This window comes from Mustela nivalis (genome assembly GCF_964662115.1).
Source record: "Mustela nivalis genome assembly, chromosome: X".
NCBI lineage: Eukaryota > Metazoa > Chordata > Mammalia > Carnivora > Mustelidae > Mustela > Mustela nivalis.
Window position 1 is genome coordinate 86,395,317 of NC_139040.1, and position 20,997 is coordinate 86,416,313.

General features: G+C 37.0%; 1 protein-coding gene across 9 annotated transcripts in view; it reads right to left on the reverse strand.

Moving 5' to 3' along the window:
* The window catches only part of RRAGB (Ras related GTP binding B), a 37,304-nt gene extending 17,717 nt beyond the window's left edge, over positions 1 to 19,587 (reverse strand). For 3 of the 9 annotated variants that reach the window (XM_082717461.1, XM_082717455.1, XM_082717453.1), the window contains exons 1-6: positions 18,788 to 19,446; positions 17,891 to 17,924; positions 15,480 to 15,579; positions 11,082 to 11,165; positions 9,157 to 9,223; positions 6,669 to 6,891 (exon numbers count right to left, since the gene is read on the reverse strand). In XM_082717461.1, coding sequence (XP_082573587.1) covers positions 6,669 to 6,891; positions 9,157 to 9,223; positions 11,082 to 11,165; positions 15,480 to 15,579; positions 17,891 to 17,924; positions 18,788 to 18,879 — 600 coding nt within the window. In that variant the 5' untranslated portion in view covers positions 18,880 to 19,446. Of the gene's footprint in view, positions 1 to 6,668; positions 6,892 to 9,156; positions 9,224 to 11,081; positions 11,166 to 15,479; positions 15,580 to 17,890; positions 17,966 to 18,787 lie in introns of all 9 variants that reach the window. The other 6 variants (XM_082717457.1, XM_082717458.1, XM_082717454.1 and 3 more) reach the window with 6 other exon arrangements.
* Positions 19,588 to 20,997: the final 1,410 nt, after the last annotated feature.

Genomic DNA, 20,997 nt, shown 5'->3' on the forward strand with positions numbered 1-20,997 from the left:
GTAATCAAGTGTAACAACACTTAGATTACAGGGATTCCAGAAGAGAGAAGGAGGCAGAAAATTTATTTGAAGAAATAACAGCTGAAAAATTCCCTAATCTGGAGAAAGAAATAGATATCCAGATCCTGGAGGCACAGAGAGCACCCAAAAAAACCAACCTGAGGAAGTCCACACCAAGAGACATAAAAATTAAAATGGCAAAAAGTAGTGATAAAGAGAGAATTTTAAAAACAGCATAAGAAAGTTAGACACAAAGGAAATCCCATAAGGTTACCCACTGCATTTTCAGCAGAAGCTTGGCAGACCAGAAGACAGTGGCAGGACATACTCAAAATACTACAAGGAAAAAATCTACAACCACGAATACTTTACCCAGCAAAGCTATTATTTAGAATAGAAAGAAAGACAGAGTTTTCTAAACAAACAAAAGTTAAAGGCTTTCATCACCATTAAACCAGCCTTACAATAAATGTTAAAGGGAATTCTTTGAGGGGAAAGAAAAGGCCATAATCAGGAGAAAGAAAATTATGAAAGGAAAACATTTTATAGGTAAATAAAAACATAATGAAAGTAGTAGACTAATCACTTACAAAACCAATATGGAGGTTAAACACAAAAGGAGTAAAATCAGTTATATCTATAAAAATCAGTCTATGGATTCACAAAATAAAAAGATACAAATTATGACATCATATGCATAAAACATTGTTAGAGGGGTGTAAAAATATAGTACTTTTAGAATGTGCTCAAATTTAAGGGACCATCAACTTAATATAGACTGTTATATGCATCAGATGTTATATATGAGCTTACTGATAAACACAAATCAAAAACCTGTAATAGATAACCAGATAAATGGAGAAAGGAATCCAAGCATATCATTAAGGAAAGCCATCAAACCATAAAGGAAGAGAGCAAAAGAAGAAAAAAAAACACAGAAAAAGTACAAGAACTGTAAAATAAATAACTAAATGACAGTAAGTCCATATCTATCAATAATTACATTGAATTTAAATGGACTAAATGCTCCAATTAAAAAACACAGGGTGACTGCATGTATAAAAACCAAGACCCATCCATATGCTGCCTACAAGAGACTCATTTTACACCTAAAGACACATGGAGGTTGAACATGAAGGGATGGAAAAACATTTATCATGCATATGGGAGCAAAAACAAAGATGGGATAGCAATGTTTATATAAGACAAAATAGACTTTAAAATAAACACTGTAACAAGCGACAACGAAGCACACTACATGATGATAAAGGGAACAATCCAACAAGAGGATAGAATAATTATAAATATGCATTCAACATGGGAGTACCTAAATAGAGAAACATAAACACAGGGGTAACTGGGTAGTTCAGTAGGGTGAGTTTCCAACTCTTGGTTTCAATTCAGGTCATGATCTCAGGGTTGTAATACTGAGCTCTGTGCTCAGGCTCCACATGGAGCTTGCTTGGGATTCTCTCTCTTCCTCTCCCTCTGCAACCCCCACCAACCTGCCCATGCTCTTGCTTCTCACTTAAAAAAAAGAGAGAAACAAAAGAAACATAAACACATAAACATAAACATAAAGACAAGAATTTAGAGTAATAAAAGTCGGGAACTTTAATACCCCCACTTACATCCATGGATAGATCATCCAGACATAAAATCACCAAAAAACAGTGGACATTGGACCAGATACAACTAAGATACACTCAGAACATTCCATCCCCAAACAGCAGAATACACTCTTTTAAAGTGCACATGGAACATCTTCCAGAATAGATCATGATATGCCACAAAACAAGTCTCAATAAATCAAAACAGTGTGAGAGTATATCATGCATGTTTTCTGACCTCAGTGGTACAAAACTAGAAATCAATCCCAAGAAAAAAATCTGGAAAGAACCCAAATACATGGAGACTAAATGACATGGTACTAAACAATGAATGGATCAACCAAGAAATAAAAGGAAATAAAAAACTACATGAAGAGAAATGAAAACACAATGATCCAAAATATTTGGAATGCAGGAAAAGCTGTTGTAAGAGGGAAGATAATAGCAACAAAGGCCCATTTCAAGAAGGAAAAATCTCCAATAAACAACCAAACTTTACACCTATAGGAACTACAGAAGTGTAGGGTGGTTCAGTTGGTTGAGCATCCAAATCCTGGTTTCAGCTCAGATCGTGATCTCAGGGATAAGGGTCAGACTCTGCACTTAGCACAGAGTCTGCTTGATATTCTTTCCCCTCCTTCCTCTCCCTCTTCTTTCCCTGCTCATACTCTCACTGAAAGAAAGAAATAAAATCTAAAAAAAAAAAAAAAATAAAGGAACTAGAAAAAAAATGCTCAAAGGCAGTTAGAAAGAAATTATAATAAAGATCAGAGCAGAAATAAATGAAATAGAGACTAAAAAAATGACAGTACGGTCAATGAAACCAGGAGCGAGTTTTCCGAAAAGCTCAAAAAACTTGATAAAATTTTAGCCAGACTTATCTAGGAAAATAAAGAGGACTCAAATAAAATCACCAACGAAAGAGGAGAAATAACAACCAGAACTACAGAAATACAAAAGATTATAAGACATTATGAGAATTTATGTGCCAAAAGACTGGACAACCTAGAAGAAATGGATAAATTCCAAGAAATATATAACCTCTCAAAACTTAAACAGGAATAAATAGAAAATATGAACAGACCAATTACTGGCAATGCAACTGAATCTGTAATCAATTAAAATCCCAAAAACAACAACAACAAAAAAGTGCAGGTAAGATGCTTCACAGGTGAATTCTACCAAACATTTAAAGAAGAGTTAATATCTATTCTCAAACTATTAAAAAAAAATAGATGAGGAAGGAAAGCTTCCAAATTCATTCTATAAGGTCAGCATTACCCTGATACCAAAACCACATAAACTACAGAAAAGAAGACTACAGACAAAATACTGATGAACAGAGGTGCAAAAATCCTCAGCAGAATATGAACAAACTGAATCTAAAAATACATTTTAAAAAATCACTCACTGGGATGCCTGGGTGGGCCAGTCAGTTAAGTGTCTGCCTTTGGCTTGAATCATGATCCCAGGGGCCTGGGATCGAGTTCCACACTGGGCTCCTTGCTCAGTGAGGAGCCTGCTTCTCCCTCTGCCTGTTCCCCCTACTTGTGCTCTCTCTCTGACAAATAAGATCTTAAAAAAAATCATTCACCTGGCTAAAATCAACAAGTCAGGAAATGACAGATGCTGGCGAGGATGCGGAGAAAGGGGAACCCTCCTACACTGTTGGTGGGAATGCAAGCTGGTGCAGCCACTCTGGAAAACAGCATGGAGGTTCCTCGAAATGTTGAAAATAGAACTGCCCTATGGCCCAGCAATTGCACTACTGGGTATTTACCCTAAAGATACAAACGTAGTGATCCAAAGGGGCACGTGCACCCGAATGTTTATAGCAGCACTGTCCACAGTAGCCAAACTATGGAAAGAACCTAGATGTCCATCAACAGATGAATGGTTCAGGAAGATGTGGTATATATACACAATGGAATACTATGCAGCCATCAAAAGAAATGAAATCTTGCCATTTGCGACAACATGGATGGAACTAGAGCATATCATGCTTAGCGAAGTAAGTCAAGCAGAGAAAGACAACTATCATATGATCTCCCTGATATGAGAAAGTGGTGAGGCAACATGGGGGCTTAAGTGGGTAGAAGAAGAATCAATGAAACAAGATGGAATTGGGAGGGAGACAAACCATAAGTGACTCTTAATCTCACAAAACAAACTGAGGGTTGCTGGGGGGAGGGGGTTTGGGAGAAGGAGGTGGGATTATGGACATTGGGGAGGGTATGTGCTTTGGTGAGTGCTGTAAAGTGTGTAAACCTGGTGATTCACAGACCTGTACCCCTGGGGATAAAAATATATGTTTATAAAAAATAAAAAATTTAAAAAAATCATTCACCATGATCAAGTGGCATTTGTTTTGTGATGCAAAGGGGATTTAATATTTGCAAATCAATTAATGTGATATATCACATTAGCAAGAGAAAGAATAAAACCCGTATGATCATTTCAACAGGTGCAGTGAGAGCACCTGACAAAGTGAAGTATCAATTCATGATAAAAACTCTCAACAAAGTAGGTTTACAGGGAACATACCTCAACATAATAAAGGCCATACATGAAATAACCAAAGCTAACATTCTCAATGGTGTAAAACGGAGCTTTCCTCTATGATCAGGAACAAGACAAGGATGTCCACTCTGACCACTTTTATTCAACATAGTATTTCAATAGTATTGAAAGTCTTGGCCAGAGCAATCAAACAAGAAAAAGAAATAAAAGGCATCCCTATTAGTAAGGATGAAGTAAAACTCTCAATGCTGATAACATGATACTATATAGTGAAAACCCAAAAGAATCCACCAAAAACTATTAGAACTGATAAATGAATTCAGTGAAGTTGTAGGATACAAAATTAATATACAGAAATCTATTGCATTTCTATACACTAAAATGAAGTAGAAGGAGAAATTAAGAAAACAATCCCACTTATATTTGTGCTAAACAGAATAAACTACATAGGAATAAACTTAGCCAAGGAGATGAAATACCTGTACTCTGAAAACTGTAATACACTGAAGAAGGAAACTGAAGATGACACTAACAAATGGAAAAGATATTCCATGCTCATGGACTGGAAGAACAAATGTAGTTGAAATGTCCATACTACCCAAAGCAATCTTCGGATTTAAGCAGTCCTACCAAAACACCAATAGGATTTTTAACAAATCTAGAACAAGTAATCCTAAAATTTATATGGAACCACAGAAAACCCCGAAAAGCCAAAGCAATCTTGAAAAAGAACAAAACTCGCGGTATCAGAATCCCAGATTTCAAGATATACTACACAGCTGTAGTAATCAAAACAGTATGGTACTGGCACAAAAACATACACTAGAACTATGGAACAGAATAGAATAGCACAAATGCACCAGTGTTTATATGACCAATTAATCTACCATAACAGAGGTAAGAATATATAATAGGGAAAAGTCTCTTCAACAAATGTTGTTGAGAAAAGTGGGCAGCAACATGCAAAAGATTTAAACTGGACCACTTTCTTACATGATACACAAAAATGAAAAATGAACTCAAAATGGATTAAAGACCTAAATGTGAGACCTGAAGCCATAAAATTCCTAAAAGAAAACATATGCAGTAATTTCTTTGACATTTGCCATAGAAACATTTTTCTAGGTTTCTGGAAAAAGAAACAAAAGCAAAATCAAACTACTGATTTTATTTAAATTTTTATCTAAATTTTATTTAAAAATAAAAAGCTTTCACATAGTACAGGAAACCATCAACAAAACAAAAAGGCAACCTACCACATGGGAGAAAATATTTGCAAATGATATATCTAATGAGGGGTTAAAATCCAAAATATATAAAGAACTTGAACAAGTCAAGCCCTCCAAAAAACAAATAATCCAATTTAAGGAAGGAGTAGAGGATCTGAATAGACATTTTTCCAAAGAAGACATATAGATGGCCAACACACATAAAAAGATGTTCAACATTACTAATCATAAGGGAAGTGCAAATTAAAACCAGAACACTGTATCACTTTACACCTTTCAGAATGGGTAAGCTAAAAAACCAAGACATAAGTATTGATGAGGATGTGGAGAAAAAGGGACCCTCATGCACCACTGGTAAAATGCAAATTGGTGCAGGCACTGTGGAAATCAGTATGGAAGTTCCTCAAAAATTAAAAATAGAATTACCATAGGATCCAGTAATTCCACTACTGGGTATTTACCCAAAGAAAAGGAAAATATGCATGCAAAACAATATATGGGTCCTATATTGCAGCATTATTTACAACAGCCAAGATATGGAAGCAACTCAAGTGTGCCTCCATAGATGAATAGATAAAGAAGATATGTTTATATATGTATGTTATATACATATACATATATTTTGTATGTATAAGTTGTATATATATGTACATACAGTGTAGTATTATACAACCATAAAATGAATGAAATCTTGCTATCTTCAAGAACATGGATCAACCTAGAGAGTATAATGCTAAGTGAAATAAGTTAGTCAAGAGAAAGATATATACCATATGACTTCACTCATTTGTGGAACTGTAGAAAGGAAACAAAGCAACAAACAGAGAAAAAAAGAGAGACAAACAAGAAAACAGATGCTTAAATACAGAGAACAAACTCCTGGTTGACAGAGGGGAGTCGGGGGGGGGGGGAAATAGATGAAATAGATAAAAGGGATTTAGAGAACACTTATCTTGAACAGTGAGAAATGTATAGAATTAGTGAATCATTATATTGTACATCTAAAATATAACACTATATGTTAATTTTACTCAAATAAAAAAATACATAAAGGCTGATTGATGATATCACATTGACAAATTCCTTACCTAAATCTGAAAACTATTTGCCAAATGGATATTATATTCCCTTTACCATTTTTTGCATAGAAAATTTGCTTATGAGTGTTTTTAAAAACCTGACAGAACTTTGAGCACTAATGCTGAAATTTATTCTTCCTGAAAACAATCATACTATTTACCTATTTCTCTATAAAAGAAGTTTAGAAAGCATGTCAATCATTTCATGCAGCATCCTTTATGCTTCTTACCAGGTCCCGTTGATCCTCCTGTACCAGATCCATTTTGTGTACCAAGCAAAAAACTTTCGCATCTGGAGAATTCTGCAGAATGGCTTCTAAGCATGATTGGTAATAGTGCATGTCTTTTTCCAGTTCACGGCTTTCCACATCAAACACATATATCAGAACCTCCACATTTCGGAAAATGTTATCTCGTTGGCTAGTAAAATAATTTTCCATGAAGGTATCCTGTCTAATAGGAAAAAAAATTTGGTAATAACCAAGTCCTCAGTTTAGTCACTCCTACTTACAATTTATTTTGTGTTGGATTAATCAATGTGAAAGATAATCTTAAGGCTTCAAATTAATAGGCAAGTAAGAATAAATTGGTACAGTTTCAACTTCTTAGTTGAGCCATACCTGCCCCACCCTTTGCCCCACCCTTTGCCCCTCTCCTTGTATTCCAAATACACTATGACCTTCCCTCAGTTCCACTGGGCTGTGATGTATCCACCAAGAAGCATTTACACATGCTATTTAATCTGTTTTACATGCTATTCCCCTATTTCTACATCTAATTAACTCCTACTTGTCCCTTTAGATTTCAAATCAATCCATATTTCCTCACAGAAACCATTCCTGACCTCCCTGTCTTGAGCAAATCCAGTCACCTTAGGCCCTAATAAAATTACATTGTTTTATTTTTAAAATAAAAAAAACAGTAGTTTCGTTTGAATTTAAGAAACAAAACAAATGAGCAAAGGGAAAAAAGGGAGAGATACAGAGAGACAAACCAAGAAATAGACCCTTAACTATTGGGAACAAACTAATGGAGGAGGGGTTGGGTGATACAGGTAATGGGGATTAAGGAGTGTACTTGTCATGATGAGCATTGGATATAATATAACACTATATTAGCTGTACTGGAATTAAAATAAAATAAAATAAAATAAATAAAACAGTAGAGTTTGGTCATGGGGGAAAAAAAAAACATGTACCTAGCTTTCAGTCTTGTACTTTTGCTATTAATTAGCTGTGTGACCTTGGTGGATTCTTAATATCATTGTACCTCAGCTGCCTTATCTGCAGAATTAATGATAACATCTTAGGGCCTAAAAGCAAGGAACTTGGACTAATCTCTTGAAAGAGATTACAGAATTAGAAGAATGATAAAGATGAAGGATTTGTATGGAAAGAGCTCTAGAGCACTAAGTGATCCATCTGCTAGCAATAATGGGAATCATTTTCTTTTCTTTTTTTATTTTTTATAAACATATATTTTTATCCCCAGGGGTACAGGTCTGTGAATCGCCAGGTTTACACACTTCACAGCACTCACCATAGCACATACCCTCCCCAATGTCCATAACTCCACCCCCCCTTTCCCCAACCCCCCTCCCCACAGCAACCCTCAGTTTGTTTTGTGAGATTAAGAGTCACTTATGGTTTGTCTCCCTCCCAATCCCATCTTGTTTCATTTATTCTTCTCCTACCCTCTTAACCTCCCCATGTTGTGTCTCCACTTCCTCATATCAGGGAGATCATATGATAGTTGTCTTTCTCTGCTTGACTTATTTTGCTAAGCATGATACCCTCTAGTTCCATAATGGGAATCATTTTCTTATAGAATACTTGGCTATTTCATTATTCTTTCAACAAACAACTCATTGGGCACCTATCCATGATTGGTTCTATGCTAGGAGCTGGTAAACACTGAGCCAACAATAATGTCTATATTTTGTGAGGAACTTTACTATGCATTTGTATCTCATCTTACTTAATCATCAAAACACCCCTATGATTTAGTACCATCATTATCCTTATTATACAGATGAAGAAACTGGCTCAGAGAGTTTAAATGATCTACCCAAAGTAACACAGTTAACAGAGCTGTGTTACAAACCCCAGTCTATCTCCAGACCCTAGGCTCTTAACCACTGTGCACTACACACTGCTGCTGAAACATGGAGATGCAAATGGCCATAGGGTAAGGAGCAATACCTCCATATAAGCACAGTGAATATGCATTTATGATGGAATATTCTGGAAGTACCTCAGCCATGAAAGGAAAAATTATTTCCTACTTCTCCAACAGTTGGTAACTCAGTTGGAGAATATGAGCTTAGGGCTGATCTACAGTGCTTAGACTGCCTGGAGATTGAAATAATAAAGAATGAAAAGGTATTACGGTATGATGGCTAAGAGCTCAGCACTGATATTATGCCACCTGAGATAAAAATCCAATTTCTTCTCCTGCAAGAGAGGGGGATAATCTATCCCATACTACAGATCCCTAGACACAGCCTATGTTAGTGCTGATTAAATATGTCACACAGAGGGCATTTCCACAATTACATAAAAGTCAGAGATCTTTATTTAATCAAGTGCCAATTATGAAACAATTTCTATCAAATGTATCTATTACAAATGATAGCTACTGTAATGTATTTTCCATGCTGATTATACTAGGTGCCATGATTACTGCCACTGGTGCCACAAACAAGCAAACAGTACTCACCCACCACAGTCCCACAAGTTCAATACCAGGTTTCCCAGAAATCGAACATGAGAATGTTCTACATCAACTGGAAGACAAATATGACAAGGCTAGTAACTGCAGCACATGAGGTAAAATTCAAAATAAGCAAAGAACTAACCCATGGAATTTAGAAGGACCAAAGTGGAGTGAAATGCTCAAAGCTTCAACAAGAAGGTGATTTTCAGCTTAGTAATATGGTTTAGTGGCAAGGTGGGCACCTAAACTATTCTGAGCTACAGAATTGGCTCTCAATGTAAGTAATTTTACTTTTTAGTAGTTTAGTGGTTAGAGCAGAAACAATCTCCAATTATAATATTGTTAAAATTTCTACATGTAAGACAAAGACATATACTATTTAATAACTCTTCAGTGACCCACCAACACCCTCCATAAAACAAATTTTTTAAATGACAACAAATACCAAATACAAAACAAGCATAAAACATAACCCAACTTGCTCCCTCTATTGGTTTCCCTATTTCAATTAATGACCCTATTATTGTCCCATTTTGGGGAAGATGGTCATTGTCGACTCCTCTGTCTGACATTCATTGCTATTTCTTCGTAATTCCTCGATTTCACTCCTTGTTTTACAACCTGCCACTAACAATAAGGAAGGCCCTTAATTTCTCAAGCCTACACAACTACAATTGCTCCATAATTACCACCCAGCAGGAAGCCATACCCTCTTACAGGCTATTGTCAGATTCATCTTCTTAACACTACTTTGAACATGTCACTCCCCATTCAAAAAACTTGCAATGGTTCCTCCGTGCCTACAGAGGGGCATGGAAGGTCCTTCAAATTTGGCTTCTAATCTACCTTTATATTCCCCATTGAGTCACATTAATAAAGACTTTTGTTCTAGTCCAATTTGGTTTATTTATAGTCCTCCCCTATCCCACTACCTCCCCAACCCCCAACATACCTTACACATCAGGGGTCGCAAACTTGCTAATATGGGCCAGGCCAGTAAATGTACAAAAGCAAAGATGATCATGTATGGAGAGTGAATATCCACCCAAGAGGGTGATAGAGAAGGTGGCAATTACACAGCTCTAGCTCATCTGTCAAGGCAGGAATGTGGGATCAAGATGATCATATCTTTACACTTTTCAATATTAGAGAGAAACCAGATTTTTATGGAAACTTTTACCTATTAGTACCTAATTCCAATTTTTCTAAGACATTGTAGAAGCCAAACAAAACATATCTATAGGCCTTATCCAGCTTACAGACTGCCTGTTTGCGACCTCTGCCTTACACTTCCCTCCCCACTCTATACTTTGCCTACTCTGTTCACCTGCCTAGAAAGTTCTCCCCACCTTTCTTTCAAAGTTATATTCATCTATTAAGACCCAGCTTAAATTCACTTTCTCTAAAGGCCCTTCCTGGCCACCCCCACTTACTGTCATCACTCCCTCTGAATTCATTCAAACATTTATTAAGCATCTACTCTCTGCCAGGCACCAAAAATCACAAGGAAAAATAATGAAAGTTCTTATCTTAAAAATTTCTTAAAGTCTAGCAATCATAATTTTTACAATTTTTGTGACACTCAATCACACAGTGATGTTGCTTCTATGACCATCTTGAATCTATTGATTATATTGACTGCTATCTAACTTTTGTGCAATTTTATCTTCTCATAACCCAGACCATAAGCAGCGAAGCATTAGAACATGGGTACTAAAAAAAACATGTGTGACCTTGGGCAAGTCACTTAGCCTCTGGGTATTAGTTTCCTTTTCTATTACAAAAGGTGGAAGGGATGTTATTGACCTCACAGGATTGTTGTGAGGATTAAAGAAGTTATATACAAAGTGCCTGGCACATAGTAGGTGCTCAAACTACTTCCATTCTCCCCTTACTTCCCCATCCTTGGAAAAGGAATCATATCTTACATGTCTTTGTATTTCCAACAGAGTCTACGAGAGAGTAGGTGCTCAAACTGCTATTAATTTGAAGACTATGTAAACGGTCTAGTACTAAAAAAAAAAAATGGAAAGAAGTGCTACTGAGAAAGGGAAAGACAATAACAAAAGAAGTGACAGGATTCAGTAACTGTTTAGATATGAAGCACATGGGACAGAAATCTGGTTTCTACTGCCATATCACAGAAATTGTTCTCATCAAGTGATCAATGGCCCCCTTACCAAATCTACTGGACTTTTTAGTCCTTGTCTTACTTTCTGTAGCATGACACTGTTGACTACTCTCTTCTCAAAAAATTCTCTTCTCTTGGCCTCTGATATCATACCTATAACCTTTCTGGTGTATCTTCCTATTCTTTCTTCTGTCCTTTAAATGTTGGAGCACTTCAGGATTTCACCTTTGGCTACCTACTTCCCCCCAGGCAAGCTACTCTATTCATATTGTTTTAACTTAAGTGTTTATATCTAATATAGATGTCCCTCTCCCTTTTTGAAACATATACTAGACATTTTCACTTGAATAATGCATAAGTATCCCAAACTCAGTGTATCCAAATATAACTCATCTCCCCATTTTTTCCTACAAAATCTATTCTTCTTTCAGTCTTCTCCATCTTAGTGAATTTAACCAGTTGCCTAAGCGAAAACCTTAATTTCATCCTTGAGTCCAGTCTTTCCTCCATTATTCCACCCAAACCTTTCAACAAGTCCTACTGACTCTATCTCTTAAGTATATCCCAAATGTATTTGCTTATTATATCTACTACCACTACCCTAACCCAAGTTAAGGCCCCATCATCTCTTACCTGGTCTACTAAAATAGTTTCCAAATCTGTCAATCTGTTTCTACCCTTGCCTTCCTCTAATCTATCCTCCGTGTTAGATATAATAGTCTCTTCAAAATGCAGATTTTACCCCATTATTCTTTAAAAAGAAAAAAAGTCTCTGTGTATATGACCATATATACCCAGAAAAAAAAAGGGCCTAAAGGACAATCTCAAACTACTAACGGTGGTTGTCCCCAGGAAGCAGGCCTGAGAACAAGGGAAGGAGCACACTTTTTTTATTTCTGCAATGTCTGAATTTTTCACAAGTATTACTTTTGTAATCAAAGTTGAAAATTAAAAATAATAAAATCTGATCATGTTACTTTTCTATTTAAAAACTCTCTATGGGCCACCCTCTACCCTCAGTTCAAACTATCTGACTTGGTTTATAAGGCAGTTTATGATCCAATCCCCACATTCTACCTTCCTTTTTAGTCTTAAGTCTCCTAAGTGGCCCTCTGGCTCTCCTAGTCTTCCTGTCCTGCTGTCGAAAGAGCAACTGAAAAGAACCAGAACAGAGCATTAGGAAATCACATACATTTATGGGGCAGAAAGAAGAAAATATTTTTTAAAGGGGGTAGGGATGGTTAAAGATAAAGGAAGAAAACCAGAGTAATAAAGCATTAAATAAAAGCCAAGGGAACAGAGAATTCTGAGAAGGTAGGAAATCTTGGAACTGTCAACAGTGTTTGTGACTAAAATATTTTATAATCTTATTTTTATTGAGAAGCTTACTATTCCAACAAACACATTTTAACAGCCCACAAATAAATTAATTATATCACCATGCTGTACCCTTACCACAAATTTTAAAACACAGTAGGCTCTAAGTTTAACAAAATAAAATTGGATCTTTTTTCAGCAATGCTAGACTAGAAAAACACTAAGGCATTAAAGGTGATATAATATTTTAGAAGTACTCTTTTGCTACTGTTAAAGAAAATCAACTACTTCATAAAAAGGAAGAATAAGTAAAAATCAATGCACTATATGTATTTTCAAATAGTCTGTAAGTTTAGCAATAGAACCCAGACCTTTTTTCAACAATGACAAATTAGGTAATGATACATTAAAGCATTAAGTCCAACATAATATTTTAAAGCATACTTTTATTACCTTTAAGGAAATACAGTAATTGCTAACAAAGTATATCAGGAAAGGTCCCATTTGAGACAAAGCCTTGTCCCATTCACAGTGCCTGGCACATATGATGGTCCAGAAAAGCACTTACTGAATGAATGGGATGCTAAAATGTATAGTGTACATATAATCTGCAATATTCTGTTCATAATTTTTAATGATGCTGCTAGATTACTTCAAAACTATTTCAAGTTGCTTGAACAGTTCTGAAATTTGGATTGTATGACTATTCACTAGACCAAGGGTAGTAAATCAACTCTGCTGATCACCTAAAAATAAAAATATTAATTGACTAGAAAACTGACCATTGCTTCAATAAAACGTATAGAACTTAAACCACACAAAGAAAGAAATCCTCCAAGAATGGTGACTGTGGCACAGTGGAGAGAGCAGGAACACAGAGTGATATTCCAGTTCTAAGGCTTGCTAGGTGAATAAGCTCACCTTCTAGATCATCTATCAAAATGAAGTTAATATAAAAACTAAAGTAAATTAAAAAGTATGTAATATACAGAAGCTTCCTCTAATTTACTGAAACCATATGATTATTAGGTCCAGATCTTTAACTTGGGATAATAGAAAAAAATTAAAATTTACCAAATCAAGATAAAGAAATCTGGACTGGTCCTTTCTAGAAGGAAGTCTCTCAAGGCATGACAGGCTATAGGACCCTGTCCTGACCAAAATTTTTGATGAACAACTTAGATGAAAACTAGATGAGAGGCTTATCAAATGTACAAAATGCACAAAGTTAGGAAGAATAGAGAATCTATCAGATGAGATAATAAGCACCTAAAAAGAAAACAGATCTGATAATCTCTTTTCTACAGATAAGGGAATTACAGCCCTGAGAAATAATGAGTGGTCCTGGACTTCACAGTTAACAAATACTGAATACAAGAAGATAGGTGCTAAAATAAACAAAACTGAATAATTTAATCAAGTAAGAATTTATTCTTAGATTCAAAATATTAGCTGCACAAGAAGAAGAAGGATGGTATGTGTTTTAATAACAATGTATGTGAGAAGGAATTTATTTTTTAGTATGACTCAGTATAATGAAAGCCACTCCACAAAATAAGAGTAGGGGACTAGACTGTGTTAACAGCAGTGTGAGGCCCAAAATAAAAGATATAATAGTCCTTCCTTGCCCTTATCAGATCACATCTATATTCAAATCTCAGCACTTTAAAAAAATGTAGATATATTCAAACAAGTCTTTAAAAATGTTTCAAGATGATGTCGCATGAGGAATAGATGAAAGAATTGGACATGTTTAACTTAAGGAAGATAAGATTTGTGAAGCAAGGATGGCTAGGAGAGATTGAGACATCAATCATACTCAAATATTTGTAGAGACTCAGTGGAGCAGAAAGGATACCAGCTAAGAGAAACAAAGAGAAACAGATTCAGGGTTCTAAGAAATAGCTTTCTAACCACTAAGGCTGCTCCAATTATGAGAGTATATATAAACTCCAAGCACTTTATAAAGAAAAATACGGTTTCCTTCTTTATATCCTAGGGTCTGGAACACAAGTTGTTTTAAAAATGTTTGTTTTTTCTTGGAACCAGAGTGAGATACCTTAAAAGAAGTAGTGGGTGACTTGTCCCTAAAAGTATTCAAGATGCTAAAAACTCAGATCAGGAATCTTGGAAAGCCAGGTAGAGCAATGCTTTCATCACTGATAGGCCAAGGACCATGGCAGAATCCAGAAATGCCTGGATGCTGCAAAACAAAATAGCATTACACTAGAAACAGAAGAGGTCTCCCAGAAGCATAGATCCACTGAACGGCAGCCATGGTAGCCCAGCTAGGCCATTATTAAGAAACCAGACTTAACATTCAAATTATAAAGGGCAATGAAACATTTCTCAAGTCAGCTGGAACTCCAATGAGAACATCTATGTATATCCAGGAAGAGAAGCAGCAGAGTACACATCAGGTTAACCTTCCCCTCACAGCCCTGCCCACCCCACTCAGAATGGACCTTTTAATGAAGATTAGGACTAATCTTTTAAAAAATCTTAGGAGATTTTGTTATGCTTGTTAATACGTATCAATTAATTTCCCTTTATATAAAAAATTAAAAACAGACTCTCACAAAAAATAAAAAAGCAAACAAAAGGGTCCCTATGTTTGTTTAATAAAGACCAGGATAAAAAAGCAAGTTGGACAAGGGTATCCCACTTGGTAAGCAACCTAGAAAGAAGCTCCCCAGACAGCAAGCAGTAATAACCAGAATTAGGCTGTACCCCTTCGAGAAAGAACGAAAAAACAGGAAAACCTGCTCCAAAACAAATGTCTCAATTTCTGCAACCCTAAGTTACTGCAACCAAATGTGTTATGCAGATTATTAATATTTAAGATCATCTGATTTCGGAATTAGATAAAACATCTTACTTGTTGCACCAAGGCGACGTGTGTCTCGGGCAATATAATTTGCAAAGATAATAGACCTCATGCTGGTCTTACCAGACCCACTTTTACCCATTAACAGCACCTAAGGACAAAGTAAGAAAAAAACAAACTTAGAAATCTAGAGCAAATCAAGTCTAAAAGGATCTGTTTCTCTCTTGTACTTGACGTTTTACCAACGTTGACAGTACCAACAACCTATTGCCGGTACTTGTAACTAACTTAGTTCCCTGACCAATGGTAAATGCAGAGATACCAAAAATTCCAGGAGTCAGGCACATATGTCACACACCTCTTAGCGATAAAATAACATGAATTTATTATGGTAGTATTATACACTATCATTCATTCAGAACTATGTTAGAGAAATAACAACTTGAGGAAATTGAACCCTGATCTCTCATAATCTAATGCTTTATGCACTGAACTACCTGGCAGGAGATTTCATTATAACTGAAAGTTCTCTCCCCTGCTCAAGGTCAACCTTCCCATCTCTGCCCTTGATCTCATCTCTTCTACTTACTCTATGATTTTTTTCATTAATTACTCTGAATCTTTTTTTTAAGGCGTCCCATGGCCTACATAAAAGACCTTCCTTGATCTGGCTTATCTACTCCTCTGTCCTTACCTCCTGGCCTAGAACATTTAGAGTCCAGGAATAATGAACTGAACTAAACCTATTATAGTCCCTATGACTGCTCCCACAATTCCAGGGAGCCCAGTTCTATGTCTTTGTTTCATGCTGTACCCTCTGTCAGTTATTTCCCATTCCTTTTTCTTCCTTCATCTAAGCTCCACTCATCGATCCCTCAAGACTTGGTTCAGTAAGCGTCTCCCCAAGAAGCTTCCCTGACCTCAATGACCTAGGCTGGTGTAGGTGTGTTTCATGCCTTTCCTCCCATCAAACTCCTATTGTATTGTAAAGACATAACTGCACTGCAGTTATTTGGGCTGTGTGTGTTTGTTTGTTTGTTGTTGTTCTTCGTGTTATTTTTGTCTGTGTCTCCCAAGACTGTGAGTTCTTGAATGGCAGGGAGAATTCCCTTTGTAACTCCAGTGCAAAATATATAACAGATGCTTAAAATATATTCATTGAAAGAATGAACAAGCTATCTAAACAAAGACAGAAGACAAATAAGTTTTTAATGATGAGAACTGTCTAATGGAAAAGGTGACCTTATGAAGGTGAATAACCTTTATGTCAATATCAGCACCTAACAGACAGAAAAACACCTATCAAAGATGCTATTGATTCTTGCACAAGGAGGAAACTTGTGTAAGGTGACATTTCAGAGTTTTTTCAAACTTTAACATTTATGGACTATAGTTCCAATTACCTTACTTTTCAAATGAAGGTGTTACAGGTTGTATCTTCACTCCCAAGAAATTTTTAAAAATTTTCTAATTACAAATACAGGGAATATTAATGAAAGTATACTTCACTCAGTGTCAATTTAACCTAGCTATTTAGGCACATAACTTTATTTCACTAAAAAAATGTTACTAACAAGACAGGCTAGGGTAGTTACAATTTCTTTTTTGTTTTATTCTTAGTCATGTAGAAATTTCTGGTATTTGTAGCCATCCTTGTTGATAACAACTTTAGATAACTTAGATAGGCTCATCAAAAACATTGCTTTAGGAAATTGAGTTATATAACTGAATTGTTAGATAAAGGGTAAATATGGCATATTTCTTGTGTTTTTATTTAAGAAATCTTCACTGCTTATGAAAGACTAACCATGCATTTACTCACTTAAACTTCATAATGACCCTACGAGATAGGTAATATTATTATCACCATCTTACAAATGAAGAAACTAAAAGTCCCAAAGGTTCAGAAATTTAGACCACAACTGTGTCCTTATTGATTCTGCCTAAACCCCAAAGTGGGGCAGAGCACAAGAGGACACTCAATTCCACCTGGAAAACTCATAAAAAGACCTTATATACGTATCATTTAAATTGGGTCCGCATAAATGTGCAGGAAGAGGCCTGTGTAGTGTTTGTGCATGGCCCACAAAATGAAAATTTATAAATTTGGAGAAAAATTGGAGAAAAATAGCTTCTGTATGGCTATAATACGGTGGTACAGATATGGCAGATCAATTTAGTCAGGAATAGAAGGGCATTCTATTTGATGAAATCATTTGGATTTTATTCTTTGAATCTTGGGAAGTTATGAAACAGTCTTAAGTATGTGAATGACCCAATTACATTTAAATATTAGAAAAATTAAATCTAATAGTAAAGAAGAGGACAAGAGTCAAAGAGTACAGATAGAAGATTCCTGCAATGGTCCAGGAAAGATGGTACATATACATCAAAAATCTATTTCCTGAATCATAACTTCTTACCTTTACTTTCATGAATTTGATCTACCTAATATGTCTTACCTTTTTCTTCATGGCTGTATTTGGTAGCACCCACCTGCAGATATAAACCAAAAGACAGTTTCCAGGATCCATTGCCTTAGAAATTGGAATTTAAAAAATACAAATAAATGTGGAGGTGCAAAAGAACATGCTTAGCACAACGGCTGAGTACAGCTGTGTGTAGGAACTCAGTTAAAGAGGCCCTTGTCTTCCTAAATTATAAAACTGGGTTCAAATTCCCTACCCGTAATTACAATACTCTGGAGATGGGTCCTAAGAAGACTGGCTTACTAATATAAATGAGCAATAAAATTCAAGATTCAATTTTTTTATCATCTTAAAAAATGCATCAAAGCAACACATACAAGTGCTTTAATAAATCAAACAATATTATCTTATTTGAATGTCCTTTATAATTTTTAAGTTAGGTTATTTTCAAAATGTGGGTATGTTTAGCCAGCTGTCCTTCCAAGTAAGATTTCACTCATTACAGGTCCAAAGTATATAAAATACAAATCTCAAATTCAGGTACAAAAAGGTACTGAAATCACCTTTTAAGCCACTGATCTCTGCCCCCAGAAATACCAACCTTCTTCCTAGTCTTCTTATCCTCAACACGATGTTAAATCTCCTTTAATGAAAATTCAAAGCAACCCAGAACTGCCTTCTCAATTAGAACACGCCCCACCCCACCCCCAAACCTCGGGATTGACATCAGGCCCAGCCCAAGGGCTGTTTCTATCCAGTTACCAACCAACCAGTCTTGCCAGTTTATCCTGACACCAAAAGCATGATGCCAATCAACCTTACTGGTAAATCAAAGCAATTTATCATAGGTGGGGTGTTCTAATTCACAGTATTTTCTTAGTTAGAACTCCATCACCACCTTCCAGGTTTGACATAATAAACTTCACCCACCCAAGCGATCCTTCCGGTTCCCCTATGGGAGGATCCATTCTTGGCCCCAGATTCTCTTTCTCCATCTTTCTCTCAGAGTCAGATTCTTCCATCGTGCAACAAGTCCTTTCCAGTTCTTTCTAGACCGTAGTATTCTTTCTCTCTTTTTTTTCTTTTTCCTTGTTCACACCCTCAGTCGCTTATTTTTATTGCCTGTGGCCGCGAGGCCTGCTCTATTCTTGCCTCCGCCTTTGTCCACTGGGGGGGCTGTTTTCCCCACACCTTAACCACCTCAAACTTGGCCTCAAGGCACAGCCGAGTTGGCCACCTCAAAAGCTGAATGATGTGGTTGGTGGCGCAAAGGAAAAGACGGAGGATGAGTGGCGAAGTGGGGATGGCAAGGGTTCGTGTCGAGTTTGGGCCTCAGGCCCCAAAGTCTCGAAACGCAAAGGTAACTTCACCCGGGAAGAGGTGGGGACGGCGGAGGTGGCAAAAAGAGCAGACCCGTGCGGTAGGCACTAAGTGGCCAACGCTTCCGCCAGATTATTGTTACCGAGCCTGGCCGCCCAAGAGCCTCCGCCGTTTAACAGTAGTTACGACCCAACCACCCGCCCTTAAGGAGCCCAGGTACCTCACCGCAGGCTGAGACTGCAGGCCAGGATCACGTGGGCACCTGCCGTAAACCCGGAGCCCGTCACGTGACAGCTGCTACCGGAGGGGCGGGCCGACTGGGAAGAAATACCATAGAGACTGCGCAGAGAAAGAGTGTCACTAGTCCCCGTGACGTGGCTCCAGTTCCTCCGCTTCTTTGAGACGGTTAGGGAGCTCTCAGTCTATAGGCTCTTCGCTTGTGGTCCCCGTGCCCCGACCCGTCCGGCACACGGACGGAATTAAAGGAGTCGTTTTAAATTTCAGTGCTTCAATGCGTGTGTGTGTGTGTGTGTGTGTGTGTGTGTGTGTGTTCACTTAAGGCCCCCGTAGTCCGACCCGTCTGACACAGAATTAAAGGAGCCATTTTCAACTTAAGTGCTTCAACACTAGCCCGTGTGTGTGTGTGTGTGTTGCTGTAGTTCTTGTTCTTGTGTGTGTGTGTGTGTTTGTGTGTGTGTGTTGCTGTAGTTCTTGTTCTTGTTTTTAACTATTTCACCGAACTTAACATTTTGTGGTGAGGAAGGCCAAGCATTGTTTTTGTCTTCCTGCTTTTTACTACTAGCCCCTGTAACCGGGCTTGTAATGAAATGAGTTAATACATCCAAAGTGATTACAACTATGTGTTCCAAATACTAAGCACACAATGGAAGTTATTGCTGGGAAAAGGGATTCACTGGGAATTTTAGGACACATACTCATCTCCCCCACTTGTTTAAAACTGGAAGCAAGGGAAATAAATTCTCATAGAATTTATTTAAGAAGTCAATAAATTCTACACTTGATAACTGAAGGGCTATTGATATGTATTTACATACTATATTTAGATATAGAGACCTCCAGATAAAAGGGCCCAAACAGTTCTCCTTCTGGAGAGAAAGATGGGGATAGGAAGTGAGAGGACTGATGCTTTCATCTGAAGCCCCTTTGTACTGTATCTATCATCTATGCAGATAGATAGGTATATCACATGTATACTTTACTCAATGAGAAAGGAAAGGAAGGAAAGAATGATGGGAGGGAGGGAGGAAGAAAAGTAGAAAGGGAAGGGAAACTAGATAGAACTAGGGTGCTCCCTGATTCCAGATTTCCCCAACTTTTGTTCTATATGATCCCTTCTCATCACAACTGCCATACCTCAAGAAAAATTTATTTTATTCTGATCACAGCTTCCTTATCCCTATCACTCTGTAGTCTCCTCTATCCTCCCCACCAACTCCACCCAAACAAGCCATTGGTCTAGTTTTTCTTGTATGGTGAAAGATTCTGAGTCCCAAACCAGGAAGTGACTTTAGATTCATTGCCTTCCATACCAGACAGTGATAAACAAATTCTAAGTTAAAGCACTGAAAACAGACTTTATTTAATAACTACTGACAGTAGTGGGGAAAGCTTAGTTCCATTCCAATATGTGCAGAGGTGACTAGGCTTTTAAGATTTTATTACATATTTATTTATCAGGGAGAGAGAGAAAGTGTGTGTGTAGCTTGCAGGGGGAGAATCAGAGGGAGAGGGACAAGCGGACTCTGTGGTGAGCACAGAACTCCATACCAGACTCACTCTCATGACCCAAAATCAGGACT